Source organism: Pantherophis guttatus, chromosome 17 (assembly GCF_059756535.1).
Source record: "Pantherophis guttatus breed Tessera chromosome 17, ASM5975653v1, whole genome shotgun sequence".
In the NCBI taxonomy this organism is placed as follows: Eukaryota; Metazoa; Chordata; class Lepidosauria; order Squamata; family Colubridae; genus Pantherophis; species Pantherophis guttatus.
Window position 1 is genome coordinate 9,755,850 of NC_142079.1, and position 22,228 is coordinate 9,778,077.

The following is a 22,228-nucleotide window of genomic DNA, read 5'->3' on the forward strand; positions in this document are numbered from 1 at the left end:
GGGTGCAACAGCAAAATCAATATCCAGAAAGCAAACCATTTGCTAGTGACTCAGGCAGCCTGAATAAATATTTGTTAAGAATGCTTTAATTAATCTAATTTCACCAGGGAACTAGGATTTGGGTTTATATCCAAGCATGTTTGGCTTTCTCAAGAAAAAGCACCGGCTTTGATGTAAAACCAAAACAAATACAAGAGAACAGAAATATTGTAACTATTTTTATGCACTGGTGCTTTTTTTCTTTATTATACTGATATGTTACCAAATCTAAACAACCTTGTTTAACGAGCCTAAGAATCTAAATTGGAACTACCATGGAGAGTGTCTTTTCTTTTTTGCTTTAAAAATTCTGCATTTCCATGTGAATATCCCTTAAATATGAAGCTCCTCAGAATTACTTGACATTTGGGCAGCCCCATCTGCCCACATAGTGATAGTCTGTGCATCCCCAGAGGCTTCATACCCAAAATAAATATAGCATGGGAATCCACAGGGGCGGGGGTGGGGGGGGGCAAGTGAGGGCACAGGCATCCTGACAACTGGCAAATGATGCAATTTGTGTAGTTGCATCAGATGTCATAATTGCTATCTTTTTGCATTGATAGCTGGTCCTGGGCGCTGCGGGATATAAGAAACAAGAAAGGAGGAGGAAAAAGGAAGGATAATTTTATGCCACGTTTTTCATAGTAGTGTGTGATTCAGCGTGTATTTTATTTATTTATTTGTATTCTGCCTTTATTATTTTTATAAAAACTCAAGGCAGCAAACATATCCAACAAACATCTTCCTTCTCCTATTTTCACCTTAATAACCCTGTGAGGTGGTTTGGGCAGAGAGAGGGACTGACCCAAGGTCACCCAGGCGGTTTTCATGGCTAAGGCAGGACTAGAACTCCCAGACTCCTGGTGGCTGGCCCAAAGTCACCCAGCTGGCTTTCCTGGCTAAAACTAGAACTCACTGTCTCCCGCTTTCTAGCTCTATGCCTTAACCATTAAACCAGGGGTGTCAAACTCACGGGCTGCAGGCCGGATGTGTCACATGCTGGCCATGCCCATGCCCACCCCGATTTAGCAAAGGGGGAAAAAAGTTGTGATACGCCACGCGACAAAACCTTTATGTTTCTCCTTGAACCTTAGATGGGGTTAGGGCTGGGAACAAGGGCTCTCCTTCAGATGCTTGGCAGGAAAACTCTAACATAGTAGAAATGAGGTATAGAGCATGTGTGTGTGTGTGTGTGTGTCCCCTGCTTATAAAACATGCGAAGGACGGTTGCAGGAAGTGGGTATGTCTAGTTTAATGAAAAGAAGGACTAGGGGAGACATGATAGCAGTCTTCCAGTATCTCAGGGGCTGCCCCAAAGAAGAGGGAGTCAAACTATTCTCCAAAGCACCTGAGGGCAGGACAAGAAGCAATGGGTGGAAACTCATCAAGGAGAGAAGCAACCTGGAATTAAGGAGAAATTTCCTGACAGTGAGAACAATTAACCAGTGGAACGACTTGCCTCCAGAAGTTGTGGATGCTCCAACACTGGAAGTTTTTAAGAAGAGGTTGGATAACCATTTGTCTGAAGTGTTGTAGGGTTTCCTGCCTAAGCAGGGGGTTGGACTAGAAGACCTCCAAGGGCCCTGCCAACTCTGTTGTTGTATGAAACGCACAGAGGCTTCCCAAATGGTCGGATGCCTTTGACAGGCAAGGCGAGGAAAGCTAACCCAAGGCCCTGGGAGAAGAGCAGCCTTGGCCCTTCATCCAGGCCTCCCTTCTGCTCGCCTCCCTTCCTGCTGCTCCAGGATTACCTGGTGGTCTCCCATCCCCACATTTTTCCCTTTCTCTTCCCTTATTCTTGATATTAACCAAAGCTCTCTCTCTCTCTCCCCACCCCTCCCTTTCGAATCGCAAGACACCCTCCCCCCTTCATCCAAGGCGCTTGGGGACTCCAGCTCCCATCATCCCCTGCATGGGAGGGGGGGGGAAATCCACAGGCGCCTCCAAGCGGCTTACCTGGCAGGGAGGAGGCGGCGGCGGGAGAAAGGAGCGGGAAGGCAGCCGCGGGGAAAGGCCTCTCACCTCCGTCGCAGCGGTCGAGGCAGCGCGGAGGCCTCTCCTCAGGAGGCGTCGCGTTGGGCCTACTCGGGCCTCGGCCTCCTCCCGCGCGCGGGCCTCGCTCCAGCAGCCGCAGCAGCCAGCCCAGCGCGCCGATAACAGCACAGGCGGCCAGTAGCTCCCAGGCGGGCCAACCGGCCCAGCCGGCCCGCCACAACCCGGCCCAGCCCGACCAGCCGGCCGCCACCCAGCGCTCCATCGCTTGCCCGGCCGACGGACGCCACTGCGCAGGCGCAGAGCAGCCTCGGCAAGGGGCGAGGAGAAACCCCGGGCGGTACCTCGTGAGGGATTTCCCGGCGTCCTTCGCGCTTCCCTTCTCCTCACGTCCGCGCAGGCGCAGAGGGGCTCTCGCGGCGACTCCAGGCCCCGCCCTCTTATCGACCGCTCCAACGGACGTCCGCGCGCGGGGATGCCCGCGCCGAAGGCATCGGCTCTCTCTTCGGCTCCCCCCGCCGAGGGGCTCGGGAGGAGGAGGAGGCCGCCGCCGCCTCGAGGCCCGGCGCTGACTTCTCCCCGGTTGGCCTCGACGGCGAAGCGGGCCCCTCTCTCTCGCGCTCAGGAGTTTGAAAGGGGCGCCGAGGTGACCAATCGCGGCCCTCCACGTCACACGTAGGGAGGGAGGTGGGGGTCGCGCGTGCTCACGTCACACGTGCCGCGCTGCATGGCGGGAAATCGGATGGTTGAGTTCTGCCAATGAATGGGAGAAAAAGCCCATGATCCCTGCGGAGCATGGGAGGTGTAGTCCAATCTTGTCCGACGATTCCCACCCCTCGCCTTGAGAAAGTGACGGCTCGGTTGCCCCTGGCAACGGCTTGAGGAGGCGGGGCAGAGAAAGGAGTCGCAAGAGGGAAACACTTCCGGTTTCCGATTGAAGCCGGCGAGAATGCCACGCAAAGGCTTAAGAGATGAGTGGCGTAAGGCGGAGTCGCATAGCAACCGGAAGTGGAGAATGCTGCGAAGTTCTCCAGCAAAGCCACGTTGCGCTTAACTCTTCGAGCATAGGGTTTAAAAGGTGGCTTAACTTTCTAGCTAGCATGTGGTTTGCAAAGGTGGATTTACCTTTGCAAATGGCTGGCTTTGCAAATTATTATTAGTTTTCAGTTTATTAAAATTCAACTTTCTGGCCAATTTTTATCTCTGATCTGTTTTTTTTTTTTTAATCAGAAGTCACTCCTTGTATTGTTATGTCAAAGAAACAGAAAACAATCAAAGGGACTCCGTATTATTAAAATCAGTTATTCAAAAACGCCTCTTTAAGTCACAGAGTTGGAAGGGACCTTCGAAGGTCATCTAGTCCAACCCCCTGCTCACGCAGACCTGTACTAGGGATTCAAACCAACGAGCTGCCGGCCTTTCTGATCGACAAGCTCAGTGTCTTAGCCACTGAGCCACCTAATCAGGATTTAATAGATCATCTATTGGGCCTATCAGGATGTACAGGTGGTCCTCGACCTACAACCACCACGGAGCCCAACATTTATGTTGCTAAGTGAGTTTTGCCCCATGTTACGACTTTTCTCGCCACGGTTGTTAACTGAATCACTGCAGTGCAGTCGTTAAGTTAGCAACCCAGTTGTGAAGTGAACCGGGCTTCTTCCCCCATTGATTGTCAGGAGGTCACAAAAAGGGAACGTGTGATCCTTGGAGGGGGCAACCGTCATAAATATGAGTCAGTTGTGAAGCGCCTGAATTTTGAGCATGGGGAGGCTGCAACGGTCATAAGAGTGAAAAATGGCCCTAAGTCACTTTTTTTCAGTGCAGTTGTAACTTCGAACGGTCACTAAATGAATTGGACTACATGTACAGTTGATGGGATGTAGATTTAAAGGAGAGCTGGATGCAGGAGCATTACAATGGGCAGCCAAAAAAATCAATAGATCACTGACCAAACCACCCCAGCCTTCCCACTCGAGGTACAAATGATCAGACTTAAATTATCCCAGGCAATATATGCTGTAGAGTGTAGACTTAACATGCCTCTCCTATAAAATACACACTATAGAGTTAAAATACGCAATGGGCACACATATTTTTTTTAATGAAAAATAGTTTATTGCACAAAACCTTTCAAGGATGTTTAGCGTATCTTAAAGATTTTTCTTAAATTAACATGCCCTGTTTTTTTTAAAGCACAATTATTACTCTTTAATCAAACACATCTAACTCTTCTTTTGGAACACTCACTCAAACATGTTATGAAAATGACATTTCCCCCTCCCCCTCCTCATTAAATAGAATCAGACGACCATTTGCCGGGAACAAGAAAACATGTGAGAAACTGATATGCATAAGATTCTCTTTTTGGAAAGGAATGCTCTGCGTGGCTATTGTTACAGAAAGGATTCCTATGACTTAAGAATCTAAAAAATTTTTTTCCATCTCCAAGGGTAAGCATTCTGCATTTTCAAGCAAGAGGGAGAAAAACACTGCTTTGAAACAGATCCTCATTATAAATGGGACAGTTTGACCAGAGTTCACTTTCTAAATTAAGGCAACTTTCTACTTTTATTATGTAGCTGTCACTCGAAATGTCAGTGACCTAATTTGGTTTGTAAAGATGACATCTAGCATCAGTGCTCCCTTTTCGCTTAGTGCAGCTGCTTACACACACACACCCCAAAATAAAAATTACAGTTCTGATATAGAGAAGGGCCAGTTTTCCCAAAGCATCTTTCAAAGTCTGCTTCCCTCTGGAGAAGTATTTTTCTTTCAAGCAGAATTTTTTTTTCCAGGTAGAATGAGACAAGGACTGCCTGATTGGAAAACGAAACCGATGAAGTCTCCAAATAACCTGGAAGACTGTAAGGTGAATTAATATTCACCATATTGTTGCACTACAAGAAATTTGCTATGAACAATGACAGATTTAAACCTTCGGAATCACTGTCTGCTAATATACAGAAAAACACTTAACAGTCACATCTAGCTTCCAGAGATGAATAAACAGATATATTTTTTTAAAAAAATGCAAGTAACCATAAAGGCTCTATTATTTATTTTGAATATTTTTTTAAAAAAACCAAGGGACCAGTCCGAATGATTTATAGATCTTGGCTAATCTGAAAATATAAACAGAAAGCCCTGGTTTCTTGAAGTATGAATTAAATGACAGCACTTTTTTTAAAAAAGAGAGACTGACACTAAATATTTTTGGGGGAGGAAATTTGCTGAGTCAGGGATTCCCAAACTTAACACTTCTTTCCCAGCCAAAATGACAAGTCACGGGAAATATAAATAAGATGGTCTGGAAAAGGGAAGCGGAAGAAATGGATTTTTTCATTTAGTTCACAATGGCGTTTTCTCTCTATTCTTGTTCTTGTCCCTTCACCTTCCCCAAATTGTTGAAGGAGTATTTTTTTTTTAAAAAAAAATCTGATTTTATAATACGTACATTGCATTCAGCTGTGACTGTTGATAGGATGCTCAGAAAAATCTTCATGGGTAAATCAAAACTTGTGAAATGCAAAGAACTAAGTGGAACAGCAAAGTCTGGAAGTGATCATATACATATTATTCATTATGTAATATTAACTTTGGTGTTTAAATACTACCGTATTTCTCGCTTACATTAGCAGATACATAAGCTTCACAGATATGAGCGGCAAAAAAAAAACATCATTGCTATTTTACTGTATAAAACCAACTTTATAATAAAAGTTACCACCTGTCTAAATTGACCCATTAAGCCTTCAAGATGGTGTCTTGATAATTTTGGATTAGTCTTGTCAAATAGTTAAGTATATTTTGAGATTCCTTCCCCTCCAAATTTAGAAAGCTTTCAATTTTAAAAAACCACCTTTCCTTCATGTATGAAATGAAAATAAAAATAAAAAAATGCCTCACAGAACTTTCAGAATCAGAATATTAAAAATATTGAAACTCAGGTTGGAAAAAAGAGCTGAGCAATCAAAGTGTGCATCTGTTCTGAAAAAAAGCAGAATACCTAGAGAGAGAAAAAATGTCTTGGCTTTAACAGGAAAATCAGAGTGACATTTCTACAAATACTGGGGGGAAAAAACATTCCTTCCGCATTCAATCAATCCACACCACTCACAGTTGGGAGCTTTCTTTGGTCAGACTGTTGAAACAGAAATTTAATTTATAGATTGTGTCCATCTGTCAGGTCCTGCTTCGAAATTTCCTTCATCACGTTTAACGGAGTTTAACACTCCGTGAAGTTATCTAAACTTGAGGTTTAGCCCTGGGAACCAGTTTTTCCTTTGCTTTTCCTCTTTCTCTCTTTCCTCTCTGTTCTCCAAACATCATTTACCTTCTCGTTTTCTTCATTTGAGACTTCCCGCCATGACAGTTACGTGCTGTGATCATCTTCAGTTAGCATACAGCTCATTAAAGATCCGAAGTCCTCAAATCAGGTTCATAAAATAAGACTCGGCTAAGGTTAGGTGACAGAGGACACTAGATCGGTGTGGCATTTTAGGGGAAGCCTGGTATGCTCCCGTAAATGTGATGTGCATGAAGACAGGATGAGACTCACAGTTGCTGATTTCACAATTGTATCTGCTGAGATCCCTCACCTGATTCTCACCTAACTTCCAGCCAAGATCACAATACTTCCTACATTTTTGTCCTCCGTTCACACTTCCTTTTATTTCCTGGCATATCCTACAGTGCAATTTGGCCAGGGTAAAAATTCTGTGTTTCCACCCAGAGCACAAAAAGGTGCTGTCAGTTGTTGAGAAACAATTTAAAAAAAAACAAACAACCCTATTATTTCAACAGATTAATTATAAATGAAGATGCCTTTGCAAAAAAGGACATGAGTTCTGGCTCCTGGTTTAAGTCTCAGGAAGAAGCCACGGGGTAGGGGATGGCATTAAAGCTAAGAAACTAGGATTTTATAGGCAGAATACAATTGGAAGATAAATACGTGAATTAATTAAATGTCTAAAAAGCTCTGGTTTTAGTTTTCTCGGGCCCGTATCCACAACACGTTTTGCAGGACACCAAAACTTAAGAAGTCACCTTAGTAAGACCAATATATATATATATATATATGTGTATATATATAAGAGGCTCCACAACAAAGCAACATCACCCACAACTCTTGTCCTGCAGATGTCTGCAAAGACAAACAACACAAATGTGCAAACAGCATCTGTCAGAACATTTTACTGGGAAAATTATTTGCTTGGGAGCCAAATCAATCGACGCCATTGGAAACGGCTTCGCTGCGGTTTTCGAGACGAAAAATTTGGTTGCTTGATTTGTCGGAATATGAATCAAAGATACGATCATAAAAATACTGGATTTGGTGGCGTAACAGTCACGGAATTCCCAAGCTTGAAGCGGATTGAACCGTCACCGAACGAGTTTAGCAAATATTTTTTAAAAAAAGTGGGAACTAAAAGGGACCCTGTTTTGTCTTCTCTCTGCAGCCATCCTAATTCGAATCCTCGGTTCTCAAAATTTTAACACGGCAAACCTCGCATCCCTCTGTTCCAGCCCACCATCTCTACCTCTGCTCAAGTACGACGAACAAAGGTCGGATCAAGCCATGGCCTTCACATTTTTTCCCCCCGTTTGCTAAAACGAACCGTAGACCGAGGACTCTAAAAGGCTTAAGAACAAAATATAAATAGGGGTTTTGATAAATACTTTATCTCTCTCTCTCTTTTTTTTAAACCTACTTAAAGCAGTTCTGACGGGAAATCCGTGGGCCTTGGGGATCACTGGGCCAACTCTTCCTCGGCGTCCGTGCTTGGCTTATGATCCTGGAGGTCTCTGTGAGGAAGGCTCTCATTGGATAACAGAGTTACAGAGAGGTTACTAGTGAGGTCCGTCCACTGGCCTTCGATCTGCGTCCAGGAAGACATCGATTCGTGGACCGTCACGGTGTGCTCTTCCATTTGGCGCTGCAGGCTGTCCATCTCTTGCCTTTGAGAAGGTCAGAAACACGGAAGAGAAACACGGAAGAGAAGGTCAGAAACACGGAAGAGAAATGGAACGACTGTTTAGAGCCCCTGGAGGCGCAAGGGGTTAGAACTGCAGTATTGCAGGCTGACTCTCTGCCCACCGCCAGGAGTTCGATCCTGAGTGGTTCAAAATTTGACTCAGCCTTTCATCCTTCCGAGGTGGGTAAAATGAGGACCCAGATTGTTGGGTGGCAATAGGCTGACTCTGTAAAACCGCTTAGAGAGGGATGGAAAGCACTGTGAAGCAGTATATAAGCGCTATTGCTATTGCCTCAGCCTTCCAAGGTTATTTTACCGACCCAGATTGTTTTTTATTTTTATTTATTTATTATTCAAATTTCTATACCGCCCTTCTCCTTTCGGACTCAGGGCAGTGAACAGCCAAAATAAAACATTTATACATAAAGTACGATTAAAAATAGATTTAAAATAATTAAATTTGGCCCATAGTTTAAAATTTATCAATTTAAAATCCATATCAAAATTTAAAATGTTGGGGGCAAGATGCTAACTTGGAGAGGACTCTAAAGCACTATCAAGCAGTATATAAGACTAAGTGATACTGCTAACTATTTATGTCTCTCTCTCTCTCTATGTCTATCTCTCTGTCTCTCCATGTCTGCCTGCCTGCCTATCAGAATTCAATATTGCAGGGTAAATCACTGACCACAGCCTGGAATTTGATCCTGACCGGCTCAAGATTGACTCAGCCTTCCATCCTTCTGCGGTCAGTAAAAGGAGGACCCAGATTGTTGGGTGACTCTGTAAACCGCTTAGAGAGGGCTGGAAAGCACTGTGAAGCGGTATAAGTGATATTGCTATTCCTTCCTTCCTTTCCGTCCATCCATGGTGCATAGTGGTTGGAATGCAGTATTGCAAGCTAATTCTGCCCACTGCCAGCAGTTCGATTCTGACTGGCTCAAGGTTAACTCAGCCTTCCATCCTTCCAAGGTCGGTAAAATGTGGACCCAGATTGTTGGGGGCAAGAGGCTGACTCTGTAAACCGCTTAGAGAGGGCTGGAAAGCACTGTGAAGCGGTATATAAATCTAAGTGCTATTGCTAATAAGAAAAATCCTGCTGGACCATCTGTCTTCATTTCCCAGGTGCTTCTGGATGGCCACCAGAATCGGGAAAACAGCCCCTCACTCCAACCCTTTGTTATAGGAATATAAAGATATTCATTGGCAGTAAAAACGTGTCAACCCTCAAAACAGCACTAGTGAATCCCAAATTAATTTAGAAAAAAAAAACCCTCCAGTCTTGTACAGGTAGTCCTCGATTTAACAACCGTTCGTTTAGTGACTGTTCAGTTTCAAGCTCTCTGAAAAAAAGTGATTTATGACCCCCCTCCCTCCTCCACTTAATGACCTTTGCAGCATCCCCAAAGTTACATGATCAAAATTGAAGCACTTGGCAACTGGTTCATATTTATATGATCACCATTTGCGACCTTCTGGCAAGCAAAGTCCGGGGGAGGGGGAAGCCAGATTCCACTGAACAAACCGTGTTACTAACTTTTAACGACGGCTGTGATTCGCTCAACCGCCGTGGCAAGAAAGGTCGTAAAATGATGCAGTGGTGAAATCTAAAATTTGTTACTACCAGTTCTGTGGGCGTGGCTTAGTGGGAGGTAATGTGACTGGGTGGGCGTGGCCATTTTATTTTAACTTTTAAAAGCATTTTTTCTACAACCTCTTTGGCGAAGAGGTTGTAAAAAATGCTTTCAAAAGGCTCTGACGATCCCAGCTGAGTTGCCTGATCGGCAGAGGCTTTTTTTCTGTTAAAAAGCCTCTGCCAATCAGGCAACTCAGCTGGGATCATCAGAGGCATTTAAAAGAACCTCTGAGGTTGTAGAAAAAAATGCTTTTAAAAGCCTCTGACGATCCCAGCTGAGCCGCGTGATCATCAGAGGCCTTTTTTTTAACTTTTAAAAGCATTTTTTCGGCCGAAGAGGTTGTAGAAAAAATGCTTTTAAAAACTAAAAAAAAAGCCTCTGATGATTGTGCAGCTCAGCTGGGCATGGGGGGCAGGGAGCAGGGATTTTTGCTACCGGTTCTCCGAACCACCTGCCTCCATCGCTACCGGATTGAGCGATCCGGTCCGAACCGGGAGCATTTCACCCCTGATACAAAGCGCTCACTTGACAATCGTCTCACTTAGCCATTTTGAATTCGACTGTAGGGTGGTCGTAAGCCGAGGACTACTTGAACTAAAAAAAAATGCAGAATTCCTGGCACCGAGAGATTTCGGCAAGAACATCCGAAATAGAGAGTCCGTTTGTCAGAGTTTTACTGAGGGGGCAATCTTGGGAGATTTTTTTTAAAGCAAACTGGGAAGGGTGTGTGTGTGTGTGTGTGTGTGTGCACTTTCAGCATAATTTGAGATTCATTCTGTCTGCGTGCTTTTCGTTTTTTGTGCGTGGCCCTTTTTGATGCTTGGTGTTGAAAACGACAGAAAAACATGACTCACCGGAGTTGCTGGAGGCAGCTGTTGAGGTTCCTCAGGGGCTCTTTACTCACGGCTGATGAGGGTTTCAGCAGCTCTTCTAGCAAAGCAGCTGGGACAGGACAATCGGGAATCTTCACCGGGGTCACCGGATTCGAACTGGTCTCCCCCTTGAGTTTCTTCTTTTCAAAAGAAAACGAAAGACCCTCAACCAACAAACTGACTTTCAGGGTTACAGTTAACGGTGGAGAATGGTCAACCCTGAAGCTGACCTGACCGAAGCCATCTTGACCGCTTCAGTGTTGCCACACGGGAGCTGAGGGAGAGGGAGGAGGAGGGATTTGAGATAGCCGGGATTTTGTAGCCAAAGCAAAATACTTTCTATTGGGGACCAAGGATGTTCTCACGCCTTGTCGGAAGGAAGGCGGAGTGATATCTCCGGGCAACCAGACCGTGCTGTGATTGGACCCACGTGACTGATTGTTTTGAGAAAGTGACAAACTTTTAATTCGGTGAAAACCGCGGAAGCCTTCAGAGTCGGGTTTTCACCAGATACGTGCTAATACGATAGATCCAATAAAGCTGTTCTTTGAGGAATCTACCCAGGGGTGGGCTTCAAAAATTTTAGCAAAGGGTTCTCTGCCCAGTTGCTGGGTGGGCGTGGCAATGGTGGGCGTGGCCTAGTTGGTCTCCTGCACCGGGAGGGGGGCGTTTTTGCCCTCTCCGGGCTCCAGAGGCTTTCCTCAAGCATGCAGGAGGGCGAAAACAGCCTCCCCAGGCTCCAGAGGCCCTCTGGAGACAGAAAATGGGCCCATTTCTGGCCTTCCCACCTTCCTGTAGGCCCTATTTTCACCCTCCCCAAGCCTCCGCGTGCGCCCTGCACTTACCTGCATCCAAAACTGGCTGCGTGGGGACTCCTGGGAGGGGCGGGGTAGGCGGGGCCAGCCAGGAGTGGGATTTGGGGGTTCTCCAAACTGCACAGAATCTTAGCTAAAGGTTCTCCTGAACCCCTGTAAACCCCCAGCAGCCCACCCCTGAATCTACCTGAGTTTTGCTTGCTATGGGTGTATTACTTGGAACCCCGACAGATAACTTAAGAGGTCTTAAAAGTCAGGGCCTCCTTAGATCCAGAGACTGCAATACAGGTAGACCTCGACTTACAACAATTTTTTTTAGTGACCGTTTGAAGTTGCCACATCACTGAAAAAAAGTGACTTACAACTGTTTTTCCAACCATTTGCAGCATCCCCCATGGCCATGTGGACCAACATTTGGACGCTAGTACGGATTTGTGACGGTTGCAATGTTCTGGGGTGGTGCAATCCCCTTCTGACAAAGTCAATGGGGAAGCCAGTTTCACTTAACGACTGTCTTAATAACTTTAACAGCTGCAGTGGTTCACTTAACAACGGTGTCAAGAAAGATCGGAAAATGGGGCAAACCCCACTTAACTAATATCTATCTCACTGTGTGGGTCGTAAGTCGGGGAATACCGTGTTTCTTCGAAAATAAGACTGGGTCTTATATTAATTTTTGCTCCAAAAGACGCATTAGGGCTTATTTTCTGGTTAGGTCTTATTTTGGGGGAAATATAGTATTAAAAGCATCCATCTGGCTGACAATCTTAACTGGGTCTTATTTTGGGGGGTAGGGCTTATATTACGAGCATCCTGAAAAACCATGCTAGGGCTTATTTTCTGGTTGGGTCTTATTTTCGGGGAAACAGGGTACCTATGTACAGTCCATGGTCCCTCATCAGTCTAATCTCACACAGTGGCTAAAGCAGAAAAGCAACTTCCAGATCAAAACGTCATCTGAATTGCAGGCTTGGGATCGAGGCTAACGGGAAAGCCGTCTGCATGAAAACGGAGGGATCATCTGCGTTTCTCCAGATACCTTTTTCATTTTCCCCTGTTTCAAATCCAGCTTCAGCTGCTGGTTCTGTTGAAGCAGAGTCTTGATGCTGTTCTTCAGTTCAGACATTTTCGCTTGGAGCATGAATTTATCTTTCTGAGTGATAGATAAATCGTCCCGAACCATCTCCAATTCTGTCTTGAGGTTCTAGAAGGAAGTGTGGATAGCCAAGAAACTGTTAATAGAATTCTTTATTGGCCAAGTGTGATTGGACACACAAGGAATTTGTCTTTGGTGCATAAGCTCTCAGTGTACATAAAAGATGTAAGTGATAAATCATGATCACAGTCATCATAAAAATACATTCATCATAAGATACAACACTTAGCGATAGTCACAGGATACTAAATAAGCAATCAACCTAATTGTGCTAGGAAACTAAATAATATAAATCGTAAGGATACAAGCAACAACATTATAGTCATAAGTAGAAAAGGAGATAGGTAATAGGAAGGATGAGAAGAATAATAGTAATACAGTCTCAGTAAATAGTTCGACAGTGTTGTGGGAATTATTTGTTTAGCAGAGTGATGGCATTCGGGAAAAAACTGTTCTTGTGTCTAATTGTTCTGGTGTGCAGTGCCCGATAATGCCATTTTGAGGGTAGAAGTTGAAACAATTTATGTCCAGGATGTGAGGGCTCTGTAGATATTTTCACAGCCCTCTTTTTGACCCATGCAGTATACAGCTCCTCAATGTAAATTTGTTGTTAATTGTTAAGCAATGATCATCACAAAAAAAGTGCTTTGCTTCTTTCAAACCTAATGCTTTTTAACTTGCCAACGATCTAGAGGGAAAGGGGAAGGAGTTGGAATGTGGAGAATGTATGCAGAGATCGCAAGAGCTTGGAGCCACCAAGGTCACCGCTGCAGGTGCCTGAGAAAGAGACGGACTTTTTCTCATAACAAAAGACCTTCTTGTAATTGGACAATGTGATCAACCAGGGGCGGGGAGAAGGAGAAAGGATTGTTTAACAGGGCAAGCATCTGCGCGGGAAACCAGAGCTGGTTTCGTTTCTTCAGTACCAACATTGGTGTATCCAATAAAGTTTTACTTTTGGGAATTCAATTCTCCCGAGAGTGTTTCCTTGTTTTGTGTTTGCTAATTGGAGACAGTTGACAATAAGTCTAATTTGAGCACTAGCCGAGCTCACATACTTGTATTAAGGCAATATTTATTTTCACCAGGATGTGTTGACTACATCACAACAGGGTTCACACAACACACCAAGCAATAAGCAGTGGTTTTCAACGACGATAACTGGCTTCACACAATAACGCTGAACCCAAGGCCAAATGAACCCGGTATCAGCTCAGTGTGATGTGCCAACCTTGCTGCAAAATTTTCACTGCCAAGATAGTGATTCTAGAACAGCAGGCTTAATTAAGTCTGAAACAAAAATCTGAATTCAGGCCTGGAACATCTCTGATCTTATTTTTATTCATTCGGAATCTTATTTTGCCTCTTAATTCTTTCAGAATGACCTGCCTAGGACGGGAAACATCTGTAGAATCCAGTGAAAATACCTGGAGAACTAACTGCATGCCTTCCAACTCCTTCTGACTGCGTTGCTCGGTCAAATCCAGCTGTTGCTTCAGAGTCTGGAGTTCCCTCTCTTTCTGTTCAACTTCCCATTTGAGGTCTTCCAGCTGCAAGGACCAACAGACAAGTCAAAATCACGGCAAGCTTCCGACAGACTGGAGAGCTCAATAGCACAAGAGTGCGGGCTTCCATTCAGTGCAAAGCACAGATGATTTCAAAGGGGGTTTTCCTTCGCAGTCAATCACCCATGACGGAATTCTGTTCAAGAATTTGAACCATCCATCTACCGATCCTGGCTCAAAACCAATGAAGACCCTTTCTCTCCAAGAAGTAATCTCAAGGTGTGGTGGAATGCAGTCTGGATTCCCAGCAGGGAGGGGCTACATTCCAGAGGACCAAGAGACAACAAAGTTTAGATAGTGTGAGGACCAGCTTCCCTCCCACCCCTTTCAAGAAAGTACGAACGCTTGGGAACTTTGTATTTCAAAAGGGAAATACTGAAAGGGAAGAAAGCCAATCAAAACTCAAAGTAGGCTCTGGGGTCCCTCAGGGCATGCAGTTCAGGATAAAGGAAATTAGGAACCCCCTCCCCACCTTCCGATGTGGATTCCGACCCATCCGCCGGTGTGAATACGAATTGCACCAGCCTCTCTCAGAAACAGATACAAAGAGCTTCTTAGGATCATCTTACAATCCATTCGTTCCCCCCCTCCCCTTTCATTTCCCGAGGTGTGAGGATTCTCCCGGCATTCCTGGCGCCAGGCAACGGTTATAAATCAGGGTAAATTTTATACAAAGAGGATCAGACAAGAAATTAGATACTTAGGACACATAGGAAAAGAACTACATGTGACAACTCCAAATCCCGCCCCCCTTCTTCCGCAAAGAATGGCAGATACACGGATCTGACAGATAGTTTGCTTAGGAGAAAGAGAATCAAGATAGCTTCTTCCTAGAAGTTCTCAGAGTATGTCTTTAATGATGTAACTAGCTTGCTTGAGTTTGGCAAGATTCTGTCTACAGGTGAGGAACAATAAAGGACACTGCTCAGAAGTAACTTTGCATGTCTTTCTTGGTTTCTGGAGCCTGACACAACTTTTGGGAGTGCCAACTGAGCCAGGAGGCATTTTCTGGCAGCCAGATCTACAATTTTATTACATATTATATAGGGCAGGGCAAATAGATCCCTATATTCAGATTCCAAATACTGACAGGCTATAATAGGACAATGAAAACAAAATGCTTAACAATGCTTTTGTCTTTTCCCCACCTGTTAAAAATCCAAACTTAAAGGTAAAGGTAAAGGTTCCCCTTGCACATATGTGCTAGTTGTTCCCGACTCTAGAGGGCGGTGCTCATCTCTGCTTCAAAGCCGAAGAGCAAATGCTGTCCAAAGACATCTCCATGGTCATGTGGCCGGCATGACTCAACACCAAAGGCGCATGGAACGCTGTTCCCTTCCCACCAAAGGTGGTCCCTATTTTTCTACTTGCATTTTTTACCTGCTTTCGAACTGCTAGGTTGGCAGAAGCTGGGACAAGTCACGGGAGCTCACCCCGTTACGCGGCACTAGGGATTCGAACCGCTGAACTGCCAAACTTTCGATCGACAAGCTCAGTGTCTTAGCCACTGAGCCACCACGTTCCTGTGTAAACTTGTACACTTAAAGGGAAACATTAAATAATTATGGATTGTCCTTCTTCTCTTGTTTTTTTTCCAGCTCTGATATGTCTTTTCAGAATACACTGAACATTAATGAAGGAGAATATCTGTAGCTCAGGGTTGACATGAGGGGTCCTTGGTGCTCTCTGAGCTTCCTTGTTTTCTTGCAGATGTTTCATCACCCCAACCAGGTAACATCATCAGTGCATTGATGACATTACCTAGTTTGGGTAATGAAACATCTACAAGAAAACAAGGAAGCCCAGAGACCCCACACATTTCCAATGAAGTTGCAACATAGATTCTTCACCAGTTCAGATCTTTTCCCCCTTCCACCCAATTTCCTTTCACTGGTGATTGTTTTCTTCTATTGGTGATTGTTCCCTCAGTGCTTTCCTACTGCACGCATAAAGCCCAAACGCCCATCAAGGAGGAAAGGAAAGGCCAAGACCGAGATTTCACCTCTTGGTTTTCTACAGGTTGCTTGTCCAGTTGATCATCCAGCTGCTTCTGCAGAAGCTGAAGCTGGGACCGAGCATCTACAAGCTCTCGCTGGATCTGAGAGACTTCCTCGGAGTGCTTTCCATCTTCTGCCCTAGAACAGACAAAGAGACTCAAATCACCTTGAGAACATCGATGTTCTCAGAAACTACCGGCCAACAGCATTAATGAATACGGGCTATAGATAGTCCTCAATTGAGCCCAAAATTTATGTTGCTAGGTGAATCTTCTCAAGTCACAGTTAGCATCTGCTAGAAGTTAGATAAGGGTCAATGGCACTCAAAGGAGGGGTTGAGGGGTCTGATTGTGTCTGGTAATAACTACCAGACACAATCAGTCCTAAACAAACATATTTTATTAGAACAGCTGAGAATTACTTCATTCTCAGCTTAGCCCTAATAAATTTCAAAACAAATCCTTCATAAACAGTCCTTTGGCCTTATCACCAACCTTTGTCTCCTTTGGCACCCTGCCAAAGGCTTTTCTTGGCAAAAGTTCAGAAGCAAGAGACAAGAAACAAGTGTAGCAACATTGCTTTCCTACAAAGATCCCAAGAGCCGCTGCTGCTCTTTTAAGCCTTCTGGGAGGGGCCAATCATCTCCTGGCCTTACTCCCGAGTTGTCCTTTTTGCTTTAGCTGCTCTTGCCTTCTGGCAGCTCTGTGCATGCACGCACTGGGAACAGGCTCCTCCTGTTCCTCTGCCTCTCTGCTATCCACCTTTGGAGGCTCCGGAGTCTGCGCATCGCTCCCAGATGGCCCTGGCCCCATCTCTGCCTCCGATGCAGAGCCCTAGTCTGGGCCTTCCCCTGACTCCAAGACTGGCCCATTGTCCTCCCCAGCCTCCTCACTGTCCGACTCTGCTGCCAGTTCCGCAGGCTGCTGGCGGACCACAACAGTTGGACTTAGTTCGCTTGTGGCTACGTAGGGATTCCAGGCTGATACCTCTTTTAACTCCTCCTCCCACAGGTTCTACCAGTCCTTCTGTAAGTTGCCTCTCTAGCTCATTATCCCAGGTACACAAGGTTCCCTCCCCTCATTTGCACAGTTCACACACAACTAAGGCAGCCAAATGCACACTGCCTTAGAAACATCAGGGTTTCCTTTTGGTTTAAACACTCACTGCAACTTGTCGACTTCAGCCTGGAGAGCCTCGATCAGGACTTCTTTGGCTTGCAGCTCTCGCTTGACCTCGCCAAGTTCCAGGGCAGCAGCTTTATAATGCCGACGGTTGTGTGCCGACTCTGCTTTTGTCGTCGTAACCTGCCACAGCACATTGCATCATTACCACACTGGCAAAATGTAGCCCTTTTCTCAACCTCGGTGCCCTACAGATGGGGTCAGGTTTCAGCTCCCCACACTAGAAGGTTAGGTAGGAATTCTGGGAGTTGAAGTCCAACCCATTTGTAGGACAGTCGATGCTGCTTAGGAAACGGTCAGATAAGAGGCAGCGTACCCACAGCTGCATAATGGGTGGGGCAAGAGATTCAGAACTCTATTTTCCCAGGCTGTAAAGGAGACGATGGGAGAATTGCACTTTCAAACTTGCAAGATTCTGTCAAGGTTGCTTTACAATAAAGTAGAGTTCGTTTATTAGGTTGTCCTCATTTCACCTACCTTAGAAAGGATGGAAGGCTGAGTCAACCTTGAGCCTTGGCGAGATTCGAACCCTGCAGTAATTGCAGGCAGCTGGTCTTAATAACCAGCTTAATAACAGGGTGCCTTAGACCACTGTACTACCAAGGCTCTTGCTGTATACTAGAAACAAATGGTTGTCTCTGACAACCAGCCACTTCCAAACCCTTCCTATTTATTTCCCAGCCAGGGAAAGGCTGGCTAGCGCCTGCCTTTCCATGAGAGCTGGCTTATTGCTTTCCTTTGCTCTCCTCTCCACAAATACGCACATCTGGGATGGGCCCCGAAGACAGCTGCCTCTCCATCTGGGGGAGGATGGAAGCCCCTGACTCTGCCTCTGTCTCCCGTGCTGTTTCCTTATCAGAGCCTTCCAAAGGCTCTGAAGCTGGCCCAGGCTCCCCCTCAACCTCCTCCTCATCTGACTCTGCTTCTGGCTCTGCTGGCAGCCGATGGGCCACAACAACCTGCACAACACCGCATTTCCAAGTCTCACATCTTGGCAATGTTCACAGTAATTCTAGGCAAAGTCACTCATTTATACCGTAAACCATCTTGACCTCCTGCCCAGAGGTGACCAAGCACCCAAGAAGTCCTTAACTGAGCTCTCTGAACGCTTTCAGCGAGGACGTGTACCTGTTCCTTAAGACTGAGAACGTTGGCTTTTTCTTTCTCCAAAGCCATTTGCAAAGTCTGAATCAGCTGCTTCATCTTTTGATCTTCTTCTTCTTTGCTCCTTAGAACCGCCTGGACCTGGAAGATGGGGAAGATCACAAAGCAGAGAATGCACCTGTCAGATCTGGAAGCCATCTTTTACGTTTGGGCCTTCAGGCCTGCCGCATTTTCTACTGTGGGAAAATGGGAGGCGGGGATTGCATAGAGTATGGGTGATATGTAGTCAAAATAACATTCCTTCCTCAAGAGAGTCAAGGACACATTGCCCTGGCACCTGGAGTAGGATGACTGGGAAATATCTCCAATTTGGATGGTGGATGATTGGACCATGTGAAGAACATGTGGGTACTGGGCAGGGACTTGAACTTTCCTTTGGGTGGGGAAAACATGGAAGCTCTCATTTTCCCAGATGTGCCAATATGACATCTCTAATAAAATGGAACTTTGAGGAAACTCAAGCCTCTGAGTCTTCTTTCGTTGGGGGTGTTACTTGGAACCCTGACAGCACCGTTTATTTCTGCACTCAGTTATTATTTAATTCGTCCACAGGACAAGACCTGCCTTGGCGCCAGAGTTGGGGTTTTAAAGCAGGGGTGTCAAACTCGATTTCATTGAGGACTGCATCAGGGTTGTGTTTGATGTTGGGGGGGGCGTGGCCAGGGGAGGCATGGCCAGCTTGACGTCACTCATGTTGGGGGCACCTGTGGTGGCCCGAGCACTCTGCCAGCAAAAACAGGCTCCTGACCTATTTTCGGCTGCGACGGCCACCTGCAACTTTCTGCCAGCAAAAACGGAGCTCCATTTTTGCTGGCAGAGGCACCACATGCCGGTCCTTCGCTGTTTCCAGGGCAGCCCGTGGGCCAGATCTAAGCATTCCGCGGGTGAATCGAGACCCCTGGCCTTGAGTTTGATACCCCTGGTCTAAAGGAGTGTGTCCGAATCCTGGGTTAAGAGGTAAGGACTCCAATTCGTGGTTGGATGGGGAATTCTGAGAGTTGAAGCCCACTCGTCGTAACCTTTTCAAGGTTGAGAAACACTGGTCTAAAACATCTGGAAACCATCCACTCGGAAAGCTGCAGGAGGAGGTCAGATGGAGTCATGATTACAATAGTGGCCAAAATTGTGGAAACTTTTTGGGAAAAGTATATTTTTGAGGTTTGATGGCTAATAACACCACTTCTTCTTTTTTTTGAGTTTCAAGATAATCCTATTCCTTTTTTTCATAAAGGAGGAGGAGGAGAAAGAGGATGAGGAAGAGGTGTTTTCATAACAATGGAGAAAGAGGAGGAGGAGAAATAGAAGAAGGAGAAAGAGGAGGAGGAGGAGAAGTTTTCATAATAATGGAAAAAGACAAGAGAAGTGCTTTTTTCATGGAGGAGGAGGAGGAAGAGGAGAAAGGAGGAGGAGGAGGAAGAGGAGGAGGAAGAATGAGGAGGAAGAGGAGGAGACAGAGAAGGAAGAGGAAGAGGAGGAGAAGGAGAAAGAGAAGAAGGAAGAAGAAGAGAAGGAGAAAGAGAAGGAGGAGGAGGAGGAAGAGAAAGAGGAGGAGGAGAAGGAGGAGGAGGAAGAGAAGGAGAAAGAGAAGGAGGAGGAGAAGGAGAAAGAGAAGAAGGAAGAGAAGGAGAAAGAGAAAGAGAAGGAGGAGGAGGAAGAGAAGGAGGAGGAGGAGGAGAAGGAGGAGAAGGAGGAGGAGGAAGAGAAGGAGAAAGAGAAGGAGGAGGAGGAGGAGGAAGAGGAGAAAGAGAAGAAGGAGAAAGAGAAGGAAGAGGAGAAAGAGAAAGAGAAGGAGGAGGAAGAAGAGAAGAAAGAATGCTTCTCTTCTTTCTTCTCAGGGCTTAACGCATTGTAAGCCGCCCTGAGTCTCCGGAGAAGAGCAGCATATAAATCAAATTTAAAAAAAAAAGAGAGAGAAGAAGGAAGAGGAGGAGGAGGAAGAAAAGGAGAAGGAGGAAGAAGAGGAGAAGGAGGAAGAAGAAGGAGAAGTCTACCTGGAGATTCAATTGCACCAAATCCGCCTCTCTCTTGGCCAGAGCCGCTTCAAGGATGCGGTTGTGCTCTCGCAGAGCCGCGTTGGACTGGCCAAGGCCGGTGAGTTTTCCCCGCTCGTGTTCTAGTTCAAGCGAAAGCTTCTTGTTGGCCTCTTCCAGGCGCTTGATCTTCCTCCGGAACCCTCTTGCTTCTTGAAGCTGCGTGGACACACAAACAATTATTTTTTTTCTTATTAAAGACACTGCATTGCATTCTCAATTTAAAAAATAAAAAAAGATACTGATGATTTGGATGGCTAGAGACAACACTTAGTTTTGAAGACGAGAGGGATAAAGTAGGTGAATGATTCCCAGGGACCCATTTCTTTCTTTTCTTAGGCTCTGGGAAATACTTGCGTTTTAAAATTTAATAGGGCAACGACTTGCATATACACAAACTCAACTCTCTTCTAGCACTGATGATGTTACCTAGTTGGGTCATGAAACGTCTGCGAAAAACACAACCAAGCTGAGAGACCAACAAGGACCCCACAGTCCTCCTCCTTCTCTTCCCTAAACACCACTCCCTTCTAGCACTGATGGTGTCACACAGTATGGTGGTGAAACGTTTGCAAGAAAACAACCCAGCTCAGAGAGCAACAAGGACTCCACAGTTTTCAACCTAACTCAGCTAAGAGTTGACTGATTGCCCCTAACGGCTAGCTCCGCCATTTTCAGAAATTGGTGTGTGTGTGTGTGTGTAAAGGATTTGAGTTGGCCAATGGAAAATGCCAATTGTGCTGACTGCCAACTTGCAAAGCTTTCAAGTTGCCATGAGCAGGAGGGAGGGAGAACTGAAGTGAATTCCATACATTCTTCCTGACCGCAATCAGAAGGAGGGTGTTAGGTTTCACAGCCAGCCAAAGTGGTTAATTGGAGAATGTGATTTATGACATGGCCAGAGAGGAGGGGAGAGACAGGGTCATAGGGGAACGTAAATCTACGTGGGATCAGTCCTAACTGCATCCCAGTATTGCCGGAATGGTGCTCCTAATAAATGAATATATTTCCTTTGAAGTTTGGATCATGGCTCATGAATTAATTAGGGCATCTTTCGGAAACTTGACACTGACATTCACTCCTTACAGTCCTTCCTTATCAAGAATCAAGAATCGCTTCAACGGTTTTAAGCAACCCTTTGGCCATATCCAACTAACCAACTCACACGAGATCGAGGAGTCAAACCAGTTGCACTATGCTTGTTAATAATAACAACTACTACTACTATTGCTGCTACTACTACTACATTGTCATTGTACATATATACACAGTATACCCATACAATGAAATTCACTACTACAACTACTACTACATTGTCATTGTACGTGTATACACAGTATACCCATACAATGAAATTTGCTACAACTACTACTACATTGTCATTGTACGTGTATACACAGTATACCCATACAATGAAATTCATTACTACAACTACTACTACATTGTCATTGTACGTGTATACACAGTATACCCATACAATGAAATTCACTTAACGCCCAAAGACCAGGTCCAACACACATAACAACCCCCAAACACACTCCCACCCACCACAATCCCCCACCCCTAAACCACCCAAACATCCACACAACAGACGGCGGAGCAACTCAATAAGCCAGGGGTGTCAAACTCAAGGCCCGGGGGCCGGATCCAGCCTGCAATGTGGTTGGATCCGGCCCACGGAACCGTCCTGGTCTACCCAATACGAAGAGGAAACATGCCACAGTTTGGGGAGTGGCATCAAACTAGCCATGCTCACCCAGTCGGCCACATCCGCCCCCCCCCCAGGTCAACCACAGCCA

General features: G+C 45.5%; 2 protein-coding genes across 10 annotated transcripts in view; both read right to left on the reverse strand.

Annotated features, from left to right (window-relative positions):
- The window catches only part of ANKLE2 (ankyrin repeat and LEM domain containing 2), a 30,669-nt gene extending 27,954 nt beyond the window's left edge, over positions 1–2,715 (reverse strand). Inside the window, exon 1 of one of the 4 annotated variants that reach the window (XR_015730269.1) lies at positions 2,065–2,665. Coding sequence is in view for 2 of the 4 variants with exons in the window: in XM_034435824.3 (XP_034291715.2) it covers positions 1,999–2,299 (301 nt within the window). In the remaining 2 variants the exon portion in view is untranslated. Of the gene's footprint in view, positions 1–1,998 lie in introns of all 4 variants that reach the window. The other 3 variants (XM_034435826.3, XM_034435825.3, XM_034435824.3) reach the window with 3 other exon arrangements.
- Positions 2,716–4,129: 1,414 nt separating this feature from the next.
- The window catches only part of GOLGA3 (golgin A3), a 59,627-nt gene continuing 41,528 nt past the window's right edge, over positions 4,130–22,228 (reverse strand). For 4 of the 6 annotated variants that reach the window (XM_060683816.2, XM_087880259.1, XM_060683818.2 and 1 more), the window contains exons 17-24: positions 20,391–20,588; positions 18,364–18,480; positions 17,219–17,358; positions 16,060–16,192; positions 13,920–14,042; positions 12,376–12,540; positions 10,504–10,661; positions 4,130–7,995 (exon numbers count right to left, since the gene is read on the reverse strand). In XM_060683816.2, the coding sequence (XP_060539799.2) occupies positions 7,788–7,995; positions 10,504–10,661; positions 12,376–12,540; positions 13,920–14,042; positions 16,060–16,192; positions 17,219–17,358; positions 18,364–18,480; positions 20,391–20,588 (1,242 nt within the window). In that variant the 3' untranslated portion in view covers positions 4,130–7,787. The remainder of the gene's footprint in view (positions 7,996–10,503; positions 10,662–12,375; positions 12,541–13,919; positions 14,043–16,059; positions 16,193–17,218; positions 17,359–18,363; positions 18,481–20,390; positions 20,589–22,228) is intronic. The other 2 variants (XM_087880260.1, XM_060683817.2) reach the window with 1 other exon arrangement.